Raw genomic sequence first — 23,112 nt, 5'->3', positions numbered from 1 at the left:
GGGGGACTAGAACCCAGAACTGCATGCCACCTCTGGAAGCTGGAGATGTGAGGTCTGGACTGTCCACTAAAAGATTCCGAGGACCTACCCTGTGGATGCCCTGGTATTAGTCCAGAGAGACAACGCCAGATCCCCAACCTACAGAATCTGCAGTGATGAATGTGTACTGTTTAAGCCAACAAGTTTGAGGTCATCTGAATCTCTCAGGATAAGGGCACTATTTCAACTCCACAATTCCATGGATAACTGAGCAATGTCACTGCTATCTGCTATCACTTGCAAATACCTGCATACTGTACACAGCTACCACTAGAAAAACAAAATGCCCACTGAATGTAGCAGGAAGAGCAAGCAAACAAATCTGTCTACTCCCCAGTCATGCTCCTAGGATGGCAAAGTGCCCTCAGAGATGCTTACAGCGTTTGCCGCTGTGTCTCTATAAACCTCAAAGTCAGATGAAGTGCTAACATGTAGAGTCTGAGGAAACAGGTACTCTGAAGATGTCATTTCACCCCCAAGGAACTGACTCAGGCCCAGACCCCTTCTCTGCCGGGAGCGAGCTCCACCCCTGGCAAAGGTCTTGAGGAAGGAGGCTGGGCATACGCAAAGGTGGGATCAAGCCTCAGGAGTCTCCCTGGAAATTCTCGAGCATCTACCCCCAAAATCAGAGTCTGCCTACTTTCTGCTTTGTGCTTTCACCTACACCTCTGACTTTACTGGGGGCTGTCCCCCACTACCTCTCTCTGAAAAAAGTGTTAGCTTACAGCTCCAGTTAATAATTCCTGGGTGTGAGTGTTTCAACCTACAAACTCCTTTGGAAGTCCTCTAGCCTGCCTGAATAGGTTTTTCCGGCCACATGTGATTGCTCAGAGCCTCCCAACTGTGAGAGGCATGAGATGTTCTAAACTGTCTAAATACAGATTCCTTTGAGCAGTTAAAAGATTGATTAGAAATTGTATTGGTGAAGGGATTTTCACTTGTTGGGCCAATGTTTGCTGCTAAGTCTCCATATCCCTTACCTGCTGTGTCCTTGGCAGTGTACTGATTAATATAATTGGTGTAAATAGTAGCTTTAATGTTTGTAACCTGGGACCCTTGAGTTAATTCTTTTTCTTGTTATAGCCCACCACACCTTTGCTCTGTAGGAATGCAACTTTATCTAATGCTTTTTGGAGGCTGGCGCCTGACTTTAGAATAATCACCTTTAGAAAAAAATAAGTTTCTTAAAATGTTAACAGGCCTCCGGGCTAGAAGATGATGCAAATCACCTAAACTTTTGCACATGATAAGTTTGCAGGAAGAAAGCCTGGCTTACTGCATGACTCTACCCCTTCCCCCATTATCCTCTATGCATAACTTAAGGTATAAAAACTACTTTGGAAAATAAAGTGCAGGCCTTGTTCACCGAAACTTGGTCTCCCCATGTCGTTCTTTCTCTCACCTTCTGGCTGAATTATTCAGCCTCTTTTCTCCACTGAATTTCCTCACTGAGCTACCCTTATTTCAGCCTCTTTTCTTCACTGAATTTTCCTACTGAGCTATCCTTATTTCAGCCTCTTTTCTCCACTGAATTTCCTCACTGAGCTATCCTTATTCTATTTACTCTTTATATCCTTAATTAAAGTTTAATTAAGCAGTTGTTTCCTGATTCTCGCCGACGCCGTCCCCGCTTCGAATTCCCTGGATCCACCGGGGCTGGACCCCGGCACTTCTCCATCGCCCCTTCTGGGCCATTTCCTTTGTCCTGATTCCACAGTGTTTTTCCAAAAGCACTACATTTAGGGATCATCAGAGACTGTTGTTTTTTCTTAATTTTCAATTGGAGGATAACCGCTTTATAATGTTGCACTGGTTTCTGCCATACATCAACGTGAATCAGCTATATGTATGTATGTGTGTGTGTGTGTGTGTGTGTGTATACACACATATATGTGTGTGTATATATATATGTCCCCACCCTCTTGAAGCTCCCTCACACCCGCCACCCCATCCCACCCCTCTAGGTCGACAAAGAGCACCAGGTCATACAGCAAACTCCCACTGGCTATCAGTTTTATATACGGTAAAGTGTGCGTTTCCATGCTGCTCTCTCAATTCGTCCCACTCTCTCTCCTCCCCTCATCCCACTGTGTCCACAAGTCTGTTCTCTAAGTCTGCGTCTCAATGCTGCCCAGCAAATATGTTCATCAGCATCATTTTTCAGATTCCATATATATGCATCAATAGAAACTTTGTATGTATGCACTCTAGCTTGCATTCTTACACAACACAGAGCTCTTACTACTCCAACAGACACTTCAAAAAGAAAAGGAAAAAAAAAAAAAAAGCTTTAACATAAAGGTTTACCATCAGAAGTAAGTGGGAAGGAGGAGTAACAGAGACCAAGCATGATCCCAATTAGCATCTTCTCAAAATACAGAGATAACCCAACCCTGGAAAAAGCAACAGTATCATTTCTCAGCAAATGACAGCACAGCAAGTCACTGGCCAATGAGTGCCAGAAATGAGTACAGCCTGTACTTATACATAAACTGCCATAAATTTAGAATTAAAGATCTGAATGCAAAAAAAAAGAAACAAAACTATTAAAGTAAAATATAGCTGAATATTTACGCATATTTTGGCAAAGGAAGGCTTTTTAAGCATGACACCAAAGTCTGAAATCATAAAGGAATACATTCCTAGATATGACTGTGAAAAAATTTACTTCTTGCATATAAAACAATTATAAGTCAACCATCAACAAAAGAATATGTGGTATATATACAGCTGAATACCACTCAACTATAAAAAAATGAAATAATGCAGCAAGATGAATGGACCTAGAGATTGTCATACTGATGGAAGTCAGACAAAGACAAATATCACATGACATCCCTTATATGTAGAATCTAAAAATTAATAAAAATAAATCTACATACAGAACAGAAGTAGGCTCAAAGGCATAAAAAACAAACTTGTGGTTACCAAAGGGGAAAGGAAGGGGGAGAGGTAAACTAGGAATTTGGGATTAACAGATGAACACTACCATTTTTAAAAAGATAGACAACAAAGACCTACTGTAAAGCACAAAGAACTATATTCAGTACCTTATAACTATCTAGAATAGAAAATAATCTAAAATTTATTATACATATATATATAACTGAATCATTTTGCTATAACTGAAATTAACGCTTATAAATTATAAAAATTGAAACTCACAGAGCAATCTGAGAAGCAAAAAATATTTGGATCATTTGTTATTGTTCAGTTGCTAAGTTGTGTCCAACTCTTTGTGACCCCATGGACTGCAACACACCAGGATTCCCTGTCCTTCACCATCATAAATACATGAAAAGAGTTAAATACCCAACCATGCAATTCACACAGAGAAAAGAGGGGAAAGGAAAAGACATATTCAACAGAACCACTAACCTAAGTAATAAATGAAATTGTCAATTACAACTGTCATCTGTCAAATCAGTAATTATAAAGACGATTTTAAAAGCAAATACTGTTGTGTGTAATTTTAGTGGGAAGGCAAATAAGTGTACTTTTCTGAAATAGACACTGAAAATCTTTAAAATGTTCATATCTTTTGAAACATGTTAAGACCAAAAATTTAAGGAAATAAGTAACTGAATAGAGGTAATTAGTCCAATCTTTATTTATATTACCAGACGACTGGACATCCTTTTCAACTTGACAGACTGGCTACATCAGTTGAGGTGTGCCAATTTAATGGTATTCATCTGTGGATGAAAACATTTTCATAGCTACAAAGTGCACAATATATGGGAAGACCTCAGTGAACATAACCAGCCCATCCAGCTGGAAATGACGTATACAAAAGAATATTACTCAGTCATGAAAAAGAAAGAAATCCTGCCATTTATGGCAGCAAGGATGGACCTGGGGGTATTATGCCAAGTGAAATAAGTCAGATAGAGAAAAACAAAGGCCATACGATCTGACTTATGCATACGTGCTAAGTCCCTTCAGTCGTGTCTGACTCTTGGCGACTCTGTGGACCACAGCCTGCCAGGGTCCTCAGTTCATGGGATTCTCCAGGCATGAATACTGGAGTCGGCTGCTGTGCCCTTCTCCAGGGGATCTTCCTGACCCAGGGATTCAACCTATGTCTCTCTGGTCTCCTGCATTGCCAGGCAGGTTCTTTACCACTAGCACCACCTGGGAAGCCCATGATCTGACTTACACGTGGAATCTAAAAATGAAAACAAACATAAAACAGAAACATTCATAGATAAAGAGAAAAAACTGGTAGTTCCCATAAGGGACAGGATGTGAGGACGAACAAAATAGGAAAAGGGGATTAAAAGATACAAAATTCCAGTTATAAACTCAGTAACAGGGATATGAGGTTCAGCAAAGGGAACACAGTTAATAATATTTTAACAACTTTGTATGGTGAGGATTGGTCTTGTCATGGTGATCATTTCATGATATGTAACAATGCTAAAGGAAAACGTCAGTTTTCATTCCAATCCCAAAGAAAGGCAAAGCCAAAGAATGCTCAAACTACCGCACAATTGCACTCATCTCACACGCTAGTAAAGTAATGCTCAAAATTCTCCAAGCCAGGCTTAAGCAATACGTGAACCGTGAACTTCCACATGTTCAAGCTGGTTTTAGAAAAGGCAGAGGGACCAGAGATCAAATTGCCAACATCCGTTGGATCATGGAAAAAGGAAAAGAGTTCCAGAAAAACATCTATTTCTGCTTTATTGACTATGCCAAAGCCTTTGACTGTGTGGATCGTAAGAAACTGTGGAAAATTCTTCAAGTGATGGGAATACCAGACCACCTGACCTGCCTCTTGAGAAATCTGTATGCAGGTCAGGAAGCAACAGTTAGAACTGGACATGGAACAACAGACTGGTTCCAAATAGGAAACGGAGTATCTCAAGGCTGTATATTGTCACCCTGCTTATTTAACTTATATGCAGAGTACGTCATGAGAAACACTGGGCTGGAAGAAGCACAAGCTGGAATCAAGGTTGCTGGGAGAAATATCAATAATCTCAGATATGCAGATGACACCACCTTTATGGCAGAAAGTGAAGAGGAACTAAAAAGCCTCTTGATGAAAGTGAAAGAGGAGAGTGAAAAGTTGGCTTAAAGCTCGACATTCAGAAAACAAAGATCATGGCATCTGGTCCCATCACTTCATGGGAAATAGATGAGGAAGCAGTGGAAACAGTGGCTGACTTTATTTTTGGGGGCTCCAAAATCACTGCAGATGGTGACTGCAGCCATGAAATTAAAAGATACTTACTCCTTGGAAGGAAAGTTATGACCAAGCTAGATAGCATATTGAAAAGCAGAGACATTACTTTGCCAACAAAGGTCCATCTAGTCAAGGCTCTGGTTTTTCCTGTGGTCATGTATGGATGTGAGAGTTGGACTCTGAAGAAAGCTGAGCACTGAAGAATTGATGCTTTTGAACTGTGGCGTTGGAGAAGACTGTTGAGAGTCCCTTGGACTGCAAGGAGATCCAACCAGTCCATTCTAAAGGAGATCAGTCCTGGGTGGTCATTGGAAAGACTGATGCTAAAGCTGAAACTCCAATACTGGACCTCATGCAAAGAGTTGACTCATTGGAAAAGACTGTGATACTGGGAGGGATTGGGGGCAGGAAGGGAAGGGGACGACAGAGGATGAGATGGCTGGATGGCATCACCGACTCTATGGACTTGAGTTTGGGTGAACTCTGGGAGTTGGTGATGGACAGGGAGGCCTGGCGTGCTGTGATTCATGGGGTCGCAAAGAGTCGGACACGACTGAGTGACTGAACTGAAATGAACGATGCTAAATCACTATACTGTACACTTGAAACTAATATAATATTGTATGTTAATTATGACTCAATAAAAATAAATATTTTAAAATATTTTTATTGACAAGGAGAGTTGCTATAATATACTACATTAATTTGTCAAACTATTATTAAAACAATTGACATAATTTTATTAGTCTATACTATGGATATATACATGTGTGAGGACATAAAACACGGACACATCAACAATGACCATCTTTTAATCTTGTTTTGTTTATGCTAATCTCTCCATGGTAAGATAGAGTGCTTGTAGGATTTTTAAAAAGAGAAGAGACAACTAACCTAACAAAACTTAAAATTACAATGTTCATAAGTCAGTCTCTGAAGTAGCCACAGAGAAGACACTTCACAAATAATTTGTACGGTTTATTTTTAATAGAAAGTGAACTAAAACAGTTAAAACTATTTACTTATAAAAGCAATGGACATTCGCCATTCTGTGCTCAGGACTCTTCATAGAGAAGTGTTACCTAACCACAGACATGAGGAGACCGAAGCCCCTCAGGGGCGGAAAGGAAGTGGGGAAAGGATCCTGGCCACAGTCAAGAGGAGTTTACTGCTGCCTCTGAGCCAGGAAAATCTCATATTTTTACACATTCCACCTGCATTTCATCCTGTAGCACGAGATACGGGATTCTCCACCAACACAACAGGTGACACCAGTGGCCTCCTGGTCTTCCTGCTGCTAAGGGAGAAACAAGCAGAAGAACCCACCACTGGGTTTAGCCCCATAAACAGCAAAACCAAAGTGGTCTCCTGAGTTTAATAAGGTAAAAATTAGGTTTGTCAAAGTAAGACATTTTAAGAAATCAAAGGGCATTCTAAAAACCAGTGACTCTTCACCCTGTGACAATAAGTAACGCTTACTAGATGGCTGCCTCTCAAAGCACAAATCTATCATATATAGACACTTAGGACCATAAATGGGTATTATTTTGTTTCTCTTTCTATATACCTTTGTCTCTGAGAAACACAGATCTATTTGTAGTTATCTTGAGGAAAGTGAATTTTCTTCTGCAAAATAAATTAGGGGTCTGAATTTATAATTGTTGTGGCTTGACTGGAAGCAGGGCTAACCCTTTCTATAATTTATCTCATTTTAAATGAGACAGAATATCAAAATGCAGCCTGTTTGTTTCTTTCTTTGAACATACTAGATGTTAGTCACTCAGTCATGTTTGACTCTTTGAGACCCTCGTGGACTATAACCCCCAGGTTCTTCTGTCCATGGAACTATCCAGGCAAGAATACTGGAATGAGTTGACATTCCCTTGTCCAGCAGATCATCCTGACCCAGGAATCAAACTCAGGTCTCCTGCATTGTAGGCAGATTCTTTACCATCTGAGCCACTGGGGAAGGCCCATGTAAATATTGTTCGAATCTTGGTGTAACAGATGCAATCACAGTAATTACCCAAATGAGGGTCACATGCACAACTGCTCACACTGAATCACCTATACCCATGAAATAATAGCCATCTGAATAATCTCAGCAGATTGTTTCAGATAGTTTACAGTCATCCTGAAAAGTGCAAATGTGTCTTTTCAATATGATCCACTTAAATGAGTCTGCATGCAAACCTGCCACCATTTGGTGTCCTGAGATCCCCCATGCAAAATTCGCACACTGAAGAGAAACAGTTATACATTAGGATGATATGATCCCCTTAGGTTTCTTATTCGAACCCTTGAGGATACCTAAGTACCATAGGTTAGGCCATAAAAGTGAAGCAGGGTTTGACCACCTTGCCTGTTGGCTTCCACACAGGTCATTTTTGCTGGGGGACACTGCAAGACAGTTCAATGGCACCCCACTCCAGTACTCTTGCCTGGAAAATCCCATGGATGAAGGAGCCTGGTGGGCTGCTGTCTATGGGGTCGCACAGAGTCGGACACGACTGAAGCGACTTAGCAGCAGCAGCAGCAGCAAGACAGTTCACAGTATCGTGGCCTCAACTCCCTCAATGCCACTAGCACCCTCCCCCCAGCTATAAAAACCAAAACTCCATCTGGACATTGCCAATGTCCCATGGGGGCAAAGGTGACCCATTTGAGAATCATGGATATTAAGGGGAGACTGAGGCCCCTGCCTCAGTGGGGTTGGAACGGCCTCCCAGGGTCTCTAATGAGAGAGAACAAAGAGGGCGTGAGAAACACGGAGCAGAGGCAGGGGGGATGAAGGTTCACGAGTCTCTCTCCTTCCCCAAAGCCACGTAGATGACAGCAGAGGAAAACTAGGAATATATCCTAAAGATTGCTGGAAAACAAGACTGTACTACCAGACAACAAAAATAAGGGGATCCTGAAGTGGAAGTGACACACAGATTCAAGGGATTAGATCTGATACAAAGACTGCCTGAACAGAAGACAGGATTAGTGAATTAGAAGATAGAATGGAAATAAATGAATCAGAGAGGATAAAAGAAAAACGAATTAAAAGAAATGAGGACAATCTCAGAGACCTCCAGGACAATATTAAACGCTACAACATTCGAATCATAGGGGTTTCAGAAGAAGAAGACAAAAAGAAAGACCATGAGAAAATACTTGAGGAGATAATAGTGGAAAACTTCCCTAAAATGGGGAAGGAAATAATCACCCAAGTCCAATAAACCCAGAGAGTCCCAAACAGGATAAACCCAAGGAGAAACACCCCAAGACACATATTAATCAAATTAACAAAGATCAAACACAAAGAACAAATATTAAAAGCAGCAAGGGAAAAACAACAAATAACACACAAGGGGATTCCCATAAGGATAACAGCTGATCTTTCAATAGAAACTCTTCAAGCCAGGAGGGAATGGCAAGACATACTTAAAATGATGAAAGAAAATAACCTACAGCCCAGATTACTGTATCCAGCAAGGATCTCATTCAAGTATGAAGGAGAAATCAAAAGCTTTTCAGACAAGCAAAAGCTGAGAGAATTCAGCAACACCAAACCAGCTCTCCAACAAATACTAAAGGATATTCTCTAGACAGGAAACACAAAAATGGTGTATAAACTCGAACCCAAAACAATAAAGTAAATGGCAACGGGATCATACTTATCAGTAATTACCTTAAACGTAAATGGGTTGAATGCCCCAACCAAAAGACAAAGACTGGCTGAATGGATACAAAAACAAGACCCCTACATATGTTGTCTACAAGAGACCCACCTCAAAACAGGGGACACATACAGACTGAAAGTGAAGGGCTGGAAAAAGGTTTTCCATGCAAATAGGGACCAAAAGAAAGCAGGAGTAGCAATACTCATATCAGATAAAATAGACTTTAAAACAAAGGCTGTGAAAAGAGACAAAGAAGGTCACTACATAATCATCAAAGGATCAATCCAAGAAGAAGATATAACAATTATAAATATATATGCACCCAACACGGGAGCACCACAGTACGTAAGACAAATGCTAACAAGTATGAAAGGAGAAATTAACAATAACACAATAATAGTGGGAGACTTTAATACCCCACTTACACCTATGGATAGATCAACTAAACAGAAAATTAACAAGGAAACACAAACTTTAAATGATACAATAGACCAGTTAGACCTAATTGATATCTATAGGACATTTCATCCCAAAACAATGAATTTCACCTTTTTCTCAAGCGCACATGGAACCTTCTCCAGGATAGATCACATCCTGGGCCATAAAGCTAGCCTTGGTAAATTCAAAAAAATAGAAATCATTCCAAGCATTTTTTCTGACCACAATGCAGTAAGATTAGATCTCAATTACAGGAGAAAAACTATTAAAAATTCCAACATATGGAGGCTGAACAACACACTGATGAATAACCAACAAATCACAGAAGAAATAAAAAAAGAAATCAAAATTTGCATAGAAACGAATGAAAATGAAAACACAACAACCCAAAACCTGTGGGACACGGTAAAAGCAGTCCTAAGAGGAAAGTTCATAGCAATACAGGCACACCTCAAGAAACAAGAAAAAAGTCAAATAAATAACCTAACTCTACACCTAAAGCAACTAGAAAAGGAAGAAATGAAGAACCCCAGGGTTAGTAGAAGGAAAGAAATCTTAAAAATTAGAGCAGAAATAAATGCAAAAGAAACAAAAGAGACCATACCAAAAATCAACAAAGCCAAAAGCTGGTTCTTTGAAAGGATAAATAAAATTGACAAACCATTAGCCAGACTCATCAAGAAACAAAGGGAGAAAAATCAAATCAACAAAATTAGAAACGAAAATGGAGAGATCACAACAGACAACACAGAAATACAAAGGATCATAAGAGACTACTATCAACAATTATATGCCAATAAAATGGACAACGTGGAAGAAATGGACAAATTCTTAGAAAAGTACAACTTTCCAAAACTGGACCAGGAAGAAATAGAAAATCTTAACAGACCCATCACAAGCATGGAAATTGAAACTGTAATCAAAAATCTTCCAGCAAACAAAAGCCCCGGTCCAGATGGCTTCACAGCTGAATTCTACAAAAAATTTAGAGAAGAGCTAACACCTATCCTGCTCAAACTCTTCCAGAAAATTGCAGAGGAAGGTAAACTTCCAAACTCATTCTATGAGGCCACCATCACCCTAATACCAAAACCTGACAAAGATGCCACAAAAAAAGAAAACTACAGGCCAATATCACTGATGAACATAGATGCAAAAATCCTTAACAAAATTCTAGCAATCAGAATCGAACAACACATTAAAAAGATCATACACCATGACCAAGTGGGCTTTATCCCAGGGATGCAAGGATTCTTCAATATCCGCAAATCAATCAATGTAATACACCACATTAACAAATTGAAAAATAAAAACCATATGATTATCTCAATAGATGCAGAGAAAGCCTTTGACAAAATTCAACATCCATTTATGATAAAAACTCTCCAGAAAGCAGGAATAGAAGGAACATACCTCAACATAATAAAAGCTATACATGACAAACCCACAGCAAACATTATCCTCAATGGTGAAAAATTGAAAGCATTTCCTCTAAAGTCAGGAACAAGACAAGGGTGCCCACTTTCACCATTACTATTCAACATAGTTTTGGAAGTTTGGGCCACAGCAATCAGAGCAGAAAAAGAAATAAAAGGAATCCAAATTGGAAAAGAAGAAGTAAAACTCTCACTATTTGCAGATGACATGATCCTCTACATAGAAAACCCTAAAGATTCCACCAGAAAATTACTAGAAATAATCAATGACTATAGTAAAGTTGCAGGATATAAAATCAACACACAGAAATCCCTTGCATTCCTATACACTAATAATGAGAAAACAGAAAGAGAAATTAAGGAAACAATTCCACTCACCATTGCAACGGAAAGAATAAAATACTTAGGAATATATCTACCTAAAGAAACTAAAGACCTATATATAGAAAACTATAAAACACTGGTGAAAGAAATCAAAGAGGACACTAATAGATGGAGAAATATACCATGTTCATGGATTGGAAGAATCAATATAGTGAAAATGAGTATACTACCCAAAGCAATTTATAGCTTCAACGCAATCCCTATCAAGCTACCAACAGTATTCTTCACAGAGCTAGAACAAATCATTTCACAATTTGTATGGAAATACAAAAAACCTCGAATAGCCAAAGCCATCTTGAGAAAGAAGAATGGAACTGGAGGAATCAACCTACCTGACTACAGGCTCTACTACAAAGCCACAGTTATCAAGACAGTATGGTACTGGCACAAAGACAGAAATATTGATCAATGGAATAAAATAGAAAGCCCAGAGATAAATCCACGCACATATGGACACCTTATCTTTGACAAAGGAGGCAAGAATATACAATGGATTAAAGACAATCTCTTTAACAAGTGGTGCTGGGAAATCTGGTCAACCACCTGTAAAAGAATGAAACTAGAACACTTTCTAACACCATACACAAAAATAAACTCAAAATGGATTAAAGATCTAAATGCAAGACCAGAAACTATAAAACTCCTAGAGGAGAACATAGGCAAAACACTCTCTGACATACATCACAGCAGGATCCTCTATGACCCCACCTCCCAGAATATTGGAAATAAAAGCAAAAATAAACAAATGGGACCTAATTAACCTTAAAAGCTTCTGCACATCAAAGGAAACTATTAGCAAGGTGAAAAGACAGCCTTCAGAATGGGAGAAAATAATAGCAAATGAAGCAACTGACAAACAACTAATCTCAAAAATATACAAGCAACTCCTACAGCTCAACTCCAGAAAAATAAATGACCCAATCAAAAAATGGGCCAAAGAACTAAATAGACATTTCTCCAAAGAAGACATACAGATGGCTAACAAACACATGAAAAGATGCTCAACATCACTCATTATCAGAGAAATGCAAATCAAAACCACTATGAGGTACCATTTCACACCAGTCAGAATGGCTGTGATCCAAAAGTCTACAAATAATAAATGCTGGAGAGGGTGTGGAGAAAAGGGAACCCTCTTACACTGTTGGTAGGAATGCAAACTAGTACAGCCACTATGGAGAACAGTGTGGAGATTCCTTAAAAAACTGGAAATAGAACTGCCTTATGATCCAGCAACCCCACTGCTGGGCATACACACTGAGGAAACCAGAAGGGAAAGAGACACGTGTACCCCAATGTTCATCGCAGCACTGTTTATAATAGCCAAGACATGGAAGCAACCTAGATGTCCATCAGCAGATGAATGGATAAGAAAGCTGTGGTACATATACACAATGGAGTATTACTCAGCCATTAAAAAGAATACATTTGAATCAGTTCTAATGAGGTGGATGAAACTGGAGCCTATTATACAGAGTGAAGTAAGCCAGAAGGAAAAACATAAATACAGTATACTAACGCATATATATGGAATTTAGAAAGAGGGTAACAATAACCGGGTGTACGAGACAGCAAAAGAGACACTGATGTTTAGAACAGTCTTATGGACTCTGTGGGAGAGGGAGAGGGTGGGAAGATTTGGGAGAATGGCAATGAAACATGTTAAATATCATGTAGAAAACGAGTTGCCAGTCCAGGTTCGATGCACGATGCTGGATGCTTGGGGCTGGTGCACTAGGACGGCCCAGAGGGACGGTATGGGGAGGGAGGAGGGAGGAGGGTCCGGGATGGGGAACACACCTGTGGCGGATTCATTTTGATATTTGGCAAAACTAATACAATTATGTAAAGTTAAAAAAAAAAAAAAACATACAATTCAACAGATTTTAGTATACTTACAGAATTGTACACCTATTACCATAGTCAAATTTAGAACACACACGTGTTATTTTATATGGGAAAAATCTTTAGTAAACTAAGACTATAGTGTTTTGTACAAGTTTTTAGGGGAGGGAGAGTGGGCTCAGGAGATAAAATATTAAATCCCTTTTAGTTACCTAGAGTCCAAGAATACACATGTAACTCTTATCATGTAGATGTCACCTGTATTTGGCTGAGAGTACAAATGAAGACTGGTGTATTCAAGGACCAGGGGATTTCTTATGCCAACAAAACTTTTTTTTTTGTCTCACTCTGCATTGAAGATAAGACAGACTATATTTATACAACAGAGAGTTTGTAATGGATTTTTCAACTTTGTGAAACCAAATTTTTATCTCATCAAGACTGATCGGATCTCCTTTTTACTCTGTATTCCAAGAGTTTGTAGTTTGTTAGGGGATGGGTATTGCGTGTCACACTTTTTTTGTGAAATAAAAATATACCTTTCAGTTGTTTTTCTTAAAAAAAAAAAAAAAAAAAGACTGCCTGAAGAACTATGAACAGAGGTTCATGACACTGTACAGGAGACAGGGAGCAAGATTATCCCCAAAAAAAGAAATGCAAAAAAGCAAAATGGTTGTCTGAGGACACCTTACAAATAGCTATAAGAAGAGGAGAAGTGAAAAGCAAAGGAGAAAATGAAAGATATACCCATCTGAATGCAGAGCTCCAAAGAAGAGCAAGGAGAGATAAGAAAGCCTTCCTCAGTGATTAAAGCAAAGAAACAGAGGAAAACAATAGAATGGGAAAGACTAGAGATCTCTTCAAGAAAATTAGGGATACCAAAGGAACATTTCATGCAAAGATGGGCTCAATAAAGGACAGAAATGACATGGGTCTAACAGAAGCAGAAGATATTAAGAAGAGGTGGCAAGAATACACAGAAGAACTGTACAAAAAAGATCTTCATGATCCAGATAATCACAATGGTGTGATCACTCACCTTGAGCCAGATGTCCTGGAATGTGAAGTCAAGTGGGCCTTAGGAAGCATCATGACAAACAAAGCTATTGGAGGTGATGGAATTCCAGGTGAGCTATTCCAAATCCTAAAAGATGATGCTGTGAAAGTGCTGCACACAATATGCCAGCAAATTTGGAAAACTCAGCAGTGCCCACAGGACTGGAAAAGGTCAATTTTCATTCCAATCCCAAAGAAAGGCAATGCCAAAGAATACTCAAACTACCGCACAATTGCACTCATCTCACATGCTAGCAAAGTAATGCTCAAAATTCTCCAAGCCAGGCTTCAACAGTACATGAACCATGAGCTTCCAGATGTTCAAGCTGGATTTAGAAAAGATAGAAGAAGCACACATCAAATTGCCAATATCCACTGGATCATGGAAAAAGCAAGAGAGTTCCAGAAAAACATCTACCTCTGCTTTATTGACTATGCCAAATCCTTTGATTTTGTGGATCACAACAAAGTGTAGAAAATTTTTCAAGAGATAGAAATACCAGACCACCGGACCTGCCTCCTGAGAAATCTGTATGCAGGTCAAGAAGCAACAGGTAGAACTGTACATGGAACAACCAACTGGTTCTAAATCAGGAAAGGAGTACATCAAGGCTATATTTTGTCACCCTGCTTATTTAACTTATATGCGGAATACATTATGAGAAGTGCTGGATTGGATGAAGCATAAGCTGGAATCAAGATTTACGGGAGAAATATCAATAACCTCAGATACGCAGATGACACCACCCTCATGGCAGAAAGCAAAGAGGAACTAAAGAGCCTCTTGATGAAGGTAAAAGACAAAGTGTGAAAAAGCTGGCTTGAAACTCAACATTCAAAAAACTAAGATCACGGCATCCGGTCCCATCACTTGATGGCAAATAGATGGGGAAACAGTGGAAACAGAGTCAGACTTTATTCTTTTGGGCTCCAAAACCACTGCAGATGGTGACTGCAGCCATGAAATTGAAATACGCTTGCTCCTTGGAAGAAAAGCTATGACAAACGTAGACTGCATATTAAAAAGCAGAGACATTACTTTGCCAACAAAGGTCCATATGATCAAATCTATTGTTTTTCCAGTGGTCATGTACAAATCTGAGAGTTGGACCATAAAGAAGGCTGAGTGCCAGAGAATTGATGCTTTTGAACTGTGGGGTTGGAGAAGACTCCTGAGAGTCCCTTGGACTACAAGGATATCAAACCAGTCAATCCTAAAGGAAATCAGTCTTTCATTGGAAGGACTGATGCTGAAGCTGAAGCGCCAGTACTTTGGCCACCTGAAATGAAGAACTCACTGATTGGAAAAGACCCTGATGCTGGCAAAGATTGAAGGCAGGAGGAGAAGGGGATGACAGAGGATAAGATGGTTGGACGGCATCACCAACTCGATGGACATGAGTTTGAGCAAGCTCCGAGAGTTGGTGATGGACAGGGAGGCCTGGCATGTTGCAGTCCATGGGGTCACAAAGAGTCGGACGTGACTGAGCGACTAAACTGAACGAGCAAGAAGGATGGAATCAGCGTGAGCGGCGGAGCAGCATCCAGGCAGCAGGCAGGCGCCGCTGCCGCAAACAGGTCCAGATAGTGGGGTCCTGACATCCTACCCAGCAAAAAGCCACATGTGTCTGTGTAACTTAAACACTTGTCGAGACTATAGAAAGACGAAACCCTCCCACACCCAGGAAGGGTACATCTCAGCACTCAGTGCCTCTATCAGGAAAGGGGAAAGTCTGAAGTCATTGACTTCAGTTCTGACCTTTAAACAAACTGAAAAAGATCAACTGAAAACCAATGTAAGTAGAACAGAGGGAAAAAAAAAAAAAAAAAACAGAAAAAGTCGTCAGTCAAACAGGATAAAAAACAACAAAGAAAACCATTAAAACCAGAATCTGGTTCAGTAAGATCAATAAAATTGACAAATCTGAGACTGAGGAAGGAGAGAAGACTGAAGTTAACAACATGTAGATGAGATGACATCATCTCTGATTTTATGGATAATAAAGGCCCTGTAGACAACAGCTCGAGGCCACTGAACCTAATAATGCCTAAGGTGCTCCAGCAGGCTTGGGGCTGCCTCTCCCTGGGCAAATGGCAGTGTCCAGCCATGTGTGGTGCCATCTCTGGGGAAGCGAGAAGGGTCCTGGCAGCAGTGGGGGGCGGGGGGTGGTGGGTGCAGGACGCTGCCTGCCTCCCGCAGCGCCCAGGACATCCCCACCCAGAGAATTATCTGACCCAAACAGCAATAACAGTGATGAGCTCCTTTTAAACATTAGCTCTACATTTCCGTTCCTTTTAAACATTAGCCCTACAGTTTAGAGTTTTGCTCAAAGGCTGCTAAATCGCTTCAGTCATGTCCAACTCTGTGTGACCCCATAGACGGCAGCCCACCAGGCTCCCCCATCCCTGGGATTCTCCAGGCAAGAACACTGGAGTGGGTTGCCATTTCCTTCTCCAAAGCATGAAAGTGAAAAGTGAAAATGAAGTTGCTCGGTCGTGTCCAACTCCCAGTGACCCTATGGACTGCAGCCCACCAGGCTCCTCGTCCATGGGATTTTCTCCTTGCTCAAAGGCAGAATCTGACAAAAACTGCCCTTCTCAGAGATTCTGCATGTAAATCCAAGGCATGGCGGCTGCTCTTCCAGGGGTGGGGGTGGGAACCCCCATGTTAATGGCAGAGGCAGCAGAGGGTGGTCACAGGTCACTCTGGGGTCACCCCGGGGGGCAGGCACTGTGCAGCCCCTCCCAGGCCATGTGTGGGCTGGAATTTGTCCTGAGAAGCCTGTTCCTCCAGGATTTGGATCTGCCGTGGACCACGGCCATGCATGACACCATTCCTGTGGCCAGAGAAGCCCAGCTCCCTGCAGCCCTGCTCCTGTCCCCAGGACGCTGCAGTCTGCTGTGTTAGGCATCCGGGTCCCCAGGGGAGGACCATCCAGCAGGGACTGAGTTATCCGTGGAGACCTGGGGATGCCCCTGGAGACTGGATCGGGAGGTAGAGCTGGGAGTGACTCAGGCTGCTGACTGATGGGCAGCAAGGATGCCTGTGGACCCGCAGTCTCAGGACACAGTGGAGCTCCTACTACTACGAGTGAAAGAAGAGGGTCAGACCAGAGGTCCTCTGAATCCCCCAATGGCACCCCTGCATCCACTGGAAAAGCTCCTGGGACCTGCAAGGACCCATGTGGGCAGAACCACCCAAACTCAGGCCTCTGAAGGATGAAGAGTATCACTCATTGGTGCCGAGAAGGTCAGGGTCTCAGGCGAGCAGAGCTGCTGGCCCTGGGACCAAGGGGGCGTGGAGCAGGGGAGGCGGGGATGGGAGCCCCCCAGAGACCAGAGCGCCCATCATCCCTTCCCCCAGCTTTTCTTGTCACGTATATATGTTTATAACGAAAACTGAAACAATCTGAGCAACCTGTACCTATGTCTGCAAGGCTGTGTTAGCTGCAGTCATCACACAGGGCACAGACAGCAGGCGGGTCAGGCTGAACTCTGTCCCCAGACCGTTGACCAGGAGTGAGATGGTGTGACAAGTGAGACCAGGGGACCCCGTTGGGGACAAAAGTAAGTGTATTTCCATTTCATACAGGATGGTTCATTGAAAACACCGAGTGCTATGGCTGTGTGGGGACAACCAGAGGGACCCCAGAGTGGACTGGGGCCTGGTGCCATGGGGGTAAGGACCGGGGCCCAGCACCATGGGCGCCCCGCATTTCTGAAGCACTTTGTACACCACTGACACTGTCATTTCTGGGGTTGACCCCTCTCCAAGGGCAACAGGAGCACAGACAACAACAAAAGGGCTTTCCAGCCTTCCCCATAGTGAGACGCAGGCAGGACCCCACGTCCGGGCCCAGGCCCTGCCCCAAGGTGGGGTGAACACCCCGAGAAGGGGCTCCTATGTGGACTCCCCAGCATCCCCTGGTGGCCTTGTGCAGATCCTGTCTGCCCAGGCCCGTCTAGAGGCCCATGACGTGCCCAGCATCTCTTTTAATAAAGTCGTTTTCTGTTCACATGAGCCAGAGTGAATTCTCATCTTTGCAGTTAAGCACCTTGCCCAATCTATGGGGAAAATATACAGTTGTATCTCATGGGCTGCAGGGCATTTGACGGAAGAGTTGATGAGAGCACTGAAGAGGCACCATGCCTCATCTTTGCTAAACCAGAGGGGGAAGTAGATTTTTAAAAAGAGTGAATGAAGAGGCTTGGTCTCCTCAAGGCTCTTACATGAAACTCCCACCAAAAAGCAACCGCGTCCTGGCTATGCAGCCTGACACTCCACATCAACATCGTCTATTGGAATGGTAAAAGAAGGTGTTACATACAAGGTGCAGACTTGTGGGGTGTCACCAGGTGAGACCCAAGACAGGAGAGAAGGGATGGGAGAAGGTCATCAGGGGGCAGGGACAAGGGCCCACCAGAAATCTGACCATATTTCACAGCTTAAATCTCCCCTGCAGGAAAGAATGATATACTATAAATTGCCGCATCTTGCCTTGAAAAATCAAATGAAAAGTCACTCTCTATAAAGGCTTCAACTGAGTATTTTATTTATTGGCATCAGGGAAGATCAAAGGTCAGAACTCTGCTCCCGAATACCCTCCAAATGTGAGCAGAGACTAGTGAGCAGGTGTGGCCCTCCTGGGGTGTCCTGAGCACACAGGGCCCCAGGGGTTTTAGGAGCGAGCAATGGCAGAAGGCCCCTGACCTCGCATCTGGCTCATCATCAGCTGAGGGACTTCCTGCCCCTCTGCCCACCAGCACAGCCACCACCAAAAGCACGTGAAAGCCCTTCACAAGCCCGGGAAGGTCACTCAGTCCCCCAGAGAAGCCCTTGCATGTATGTCCACAGACCCCCTCTCCCAGCTCACGTGACAGGTGATGCTGTGAGGACCAGAGCCCAGACCTCATCTCATGCTCATCCCCTAGGTCTCCAGCAGCCCCTCCCAGCTTCCCAACCAAGCATACAAGTGCCGCATTTGTGAGCCGCTTACAGACACGCCTCCATCTGGGCCAGAAAATTCTCCACTGGGAGCTGGGAGGCTGTCGCAGCACCTGCACTCACTCCCTGGGTCCTTACTCCCCTCACTTCCATCCACTGCATGCCCTGCATCACCTCCATCCCCCGATCACCTCCAGCACCACAACCCCAGCACCTCCCACCGACACCTACGCGGCCGGAGCACGGACGGGCACACAGTACCTGAGCGGTCCCCATGGCGGCAGAGCCGGCGCAGGCCGGGCGATCGAGGGCAGCTGCTGGGAACCTGGGCTGCTACGGCCGGGCCTCAGATGGTGGGAAGGCCTATGATGAGGAATGGATAGAAATGGGGAAAACATGATAAAAAAGGGGTAAATAACCTCCCCATGGAAAAAGAAACATATGGAAAGTACATTAAAAAAATGACACTGAGCAATAATTAAATCCATCTAGAACAGCAGTATGGCAAGAACTAAGTAGGCAGAGATGCTGTATATAAAAAATAACACCAGGTATTTTTAAATAAAACCAGGGAACAGAGAACCCTGCAGGCACCCACAGCACGTGGACATTATGCAAGTATTTCTATTCCCAAACTGGGTTTGAGGTTATGATGAATAGCTTTTCCAACTTCAAAATATTCAACCAAAGAGAAATAATAAAGTCATACTTTAAATCAGGAGTGATGATTCCTCATATAACTTGAGGACAAAAGCAACATTTCTGAACTTAGACTGGTTCTGCAAAGAACCAGGCAGATTCCAAGAAACAAAAGGACAGTCCCAGGGGAATATTAATAACTGATCATTTTATTTCCAGGAAAAAAAAATTGCTATCCCCAGATAAATCTGAGCACTGCATATTTTAAACAGGTGCTAGTTCATACACTTTGATAAATTATAAAACCTCTGCTCCTTTCTTCACTGCATTTACTGATACATGGCTTTACTCTTTCCCCAAAATGAATCAGATGAAAGAGGGACACATATCTTTGAGGAGACTTGTTTATAACATCACATGAAAGTGTGCTGTGTCTTTTTCATGCTGAGCTCGTAGGATCACAAACGCTGGCCCACAAGGCACTTCACGTGGCCCGAAAACACTGCAGTCGCATCAGGTTTATTTCCACGAATCCAGGAGAACTGAGCATTATACCGTCTGCTGAAAATCCTGTCTTGTCAGCAAAACCTCTGATTAAGTGTCAGTCTGAGCACATGCCACTAACGCCACATCTGACTTTCAGAAGCACAACCTAAAACAGGGAGACAACGCGCCACTTCTCACTCCAGCAAACACGCTCTGCAAATCTGATTACAACACACAAACTGGAAATCCAGCCTTGGTTCGTGGCAACCGGTTAACACACTTATGACTGTTGACCTACACAGTATATTTTAATTTCAAGTTATTTAATGGTAAAATGCCCTGTCTTTCCAGAACTGACATTCTGTCCTTCTCGTATTCACTCACTGTATCGTTAAGAGTTCTCCATCTCAGTCCTGAGTTAGGCAGACCTCCTGTTAATGTACTTAACTGAATTTCACAGACACTGTGTTTTCTAGAAATTGAAGGCTTGTGACAACACTGCACCAAGTGAGTCTGTGGGTAACATTTTCCCAACAGCATCTGCTCACTCTGTGTCTCTGTGTCACATTTTGATGATTCTAACAATATTTCACATTTTTTCATTATTATGGTATTTGTTATGGTGATTTGTGACTGGTGACCTTTGATGTTACTATTGTAATTGGGGGCATGGGGGCCACGCACGAACTGTCCCTGTATATAACACAGGAACTTGACTGTAAAATGTGCGTGTTCTGACTGCTTCACTGACCAGCCACCCCAACTCTCCCTCTCCTCAGCTCCCTGTCACCCAAGATGCAGCAATACTGAACCAAAACCACTTAATAACTCTACAAGGTCCACTAAGCGTTCAAGTGAAAGGAAGAGTTGCACAGCTCTCATTTTAAATCAAAAGCTAAAAAATGGCCAAGTTTAGAGAGGAAGGCAGGTCAAAAGCTGACAGAGGCTGAAAGTTAGGCCGTTGTATCAAACATTTGAACAAGATGTGAAGGCAAAATTCTATACGGAAATTACAAGTCCTCTTCCAGTGAACACACAAATGATAAGAAAGAAAAAGAGCCTTATTGCTGATGTGGAGAAAGTTTTAGTATCTAGTTAGAAGATCAAACCAGTCACAACATCCCCTCAAACCAAAGCCTCATCCAGAGCAAGCCGCTGACTCTCTTTAACTCCATGAAGGTTGAGACAGACAAGGAAGCTCCCAGAGGGAGGTTAGGTTTAAGGAAAGAAGCTGTTCCCACGACATAAAAGCGCAAAGTGAAGCAGCAAGTGCTGATGTAGAAGTTTCAGTGTGATCCAGAAAGCCTAGCTAAGATCATAAATGAAGGTGGCTACACTAACAACAGATTTTCAGTGTAGATGAGACAGCCTTCTATTGGAAGAAGATGCCATCTAGGACCTTCAGAGCAAGAAGGAGAAGTCAATGCCTGAGTTCAGTGCTTCACAAGACAGACCGGCCCTCTTGTTAGGAGCTAATGCAGCTGGTGACTCTAAGTTGAAGCCAGTGCCCCTTGACCATCTGAAAATCCTAGGGCTCTTAGGATTATGCTAAATCTACTCTTCCTGTGCTCTGTAAATGGAACAGCAAAGCCTGAATGACAGCACATCTGTTTACAACTTGGTTTACTGAATATTTGCAGCCCACCATTGAGACCTACTGGAGTAGGAAATGGCAACCCACTCCAGTATTTTTGTCTGGAGAATCCTATGGCCAGAGGAGCCTGGTGGATTATGGCCCATGGGATCGCAAAGAGTTGGACACGACTGTGTGACTAAGCATGCATGAATGCATTAAGACCTACTGCTCAGAAAAAAATAGTCCTTTCAAATTATTCCGCTCACTGACAATGTCCCTGGCCACCCAGGAACTCTGATGGAGAGGGACAATGAGATGAATGTTGTTTTCATGGCTGTTGACACAATATCCATTCTACAGTCCACGGATCAAGGAGGAATTACTACTTTCAAGTCTTATTATTTAAGAAACACATTTCATTAAAGGCTAAAACTGTATACCATAGACCCTGATTCCTCTGATGGGCCTGGACAATCAAATCAAGTCCATTGAAAACCTACTGGAAAGAATTCACGATTCTCAGTGCCATTAAGAACAGTCATGGTTCATGGGAAAGGGAAAACATATCAACACTAACAAGAGTTTGGAAGAAGTTGGTTCTGACCCTCATGGATGACTTCGTGGAGGTCCAAGACCTCAGTGGAGTAAGGAACTGCAGATGTGGTGGAAACAGAAAAACTACAATCAGAAGTGGAGTCTGAAGATGGGACTGAACTGCTGCATCTCATGATGAAACCTGAAGGATGAGGAGTTGCTTCTTAAGGATGAGCAAAGAGGGCAGCTTCTTGAGATGGAATCTACTCCTGGTGAAGATGCTGTGAAGGTGGTTGAAATGATAAAAGGATTTAGACTACTTCTTAAACTTAGTTGATAAAACAACAGCAGGGCTTAAGAGGATTGACTTTAAATTTCTTTAATGCTGCTTTTTAAAAAATCTTTTTCATATTCCTTTCCATTTTTGGTTTATTATAGGATACTGAATATAGGACTTTGTTGTTTATTAACTTCAATTCTGAAAGAAGTTCTATGGGTAAAATGTTGTTAAAAACATCATTTTATCACATACAGTACAAGGATTTTTATACAAATTTTGTATGCCCTACATAATCAATGTTCCTACTGATCTAATAGATTTTGTATAATATCTTCCCTTTTTCACTGAAATTAAGTCTTGATTTCTAATATTTACTGATTTTATTTTCCCATATAAACTTAACCAGAAACCCCAGTTTCTAGGTGGGGACTATGGACTAGCAGAAATCATTGTGGCAATGTAACTTTGTTCTATATTTAATATTTCCTTGGGACAACCATGTTTGCTGTGGTTTCTAATCATACTCTCATTCATATTGAGAAAGGTCCCTCCCATCACTCCTTCACCTAGAATTTGTCATAAATGGCTGCTGTAT

General features: G+C 42.1%; 1 protein-coding gene across 1 annotated transcript in view; it reads right to left on the bottom strand.

Annotated features, from left to right (window-relative positions):
• DLGAP2 (DLG associated protein 2) overlaps positions 1-23,112 on the bottom strand; it is a 603,057-nt gene that overhangs the window by 517,105 nt on the left and 62,840 nt on the right. Inside the window, 1 exon segment of the mRNA XM_024986325.2 lies at positions 19,264-19,365. Within this exon segment, the coding sequence (XP_024842093.1) occupies positions 19,264-19,278 (15 nt within the window). The 5' untranslated portion in view covers positions 19,279-19,365.

This window comes from Bos taurus, chromosome 27 (genome assembly GCF_002263795.3).
Source record: "Bos taurus isolate L1 Dominette 01449 registration number 42190680 breed Hereford chromosome 27, ARS-UCD2.0, whole genome shotgun sequence".
Lineage (NCBI taxonomy): Eukaryota > Metazoa > Chordata > Mammalia > Artiodactyla > Bovidae > Bos > Bos taurus.
The sequence above is the reverse complement of the archived record's forward strand: the minus strand, read 5'-3'. Positions and strand labels throughout refer to the sequence as shown.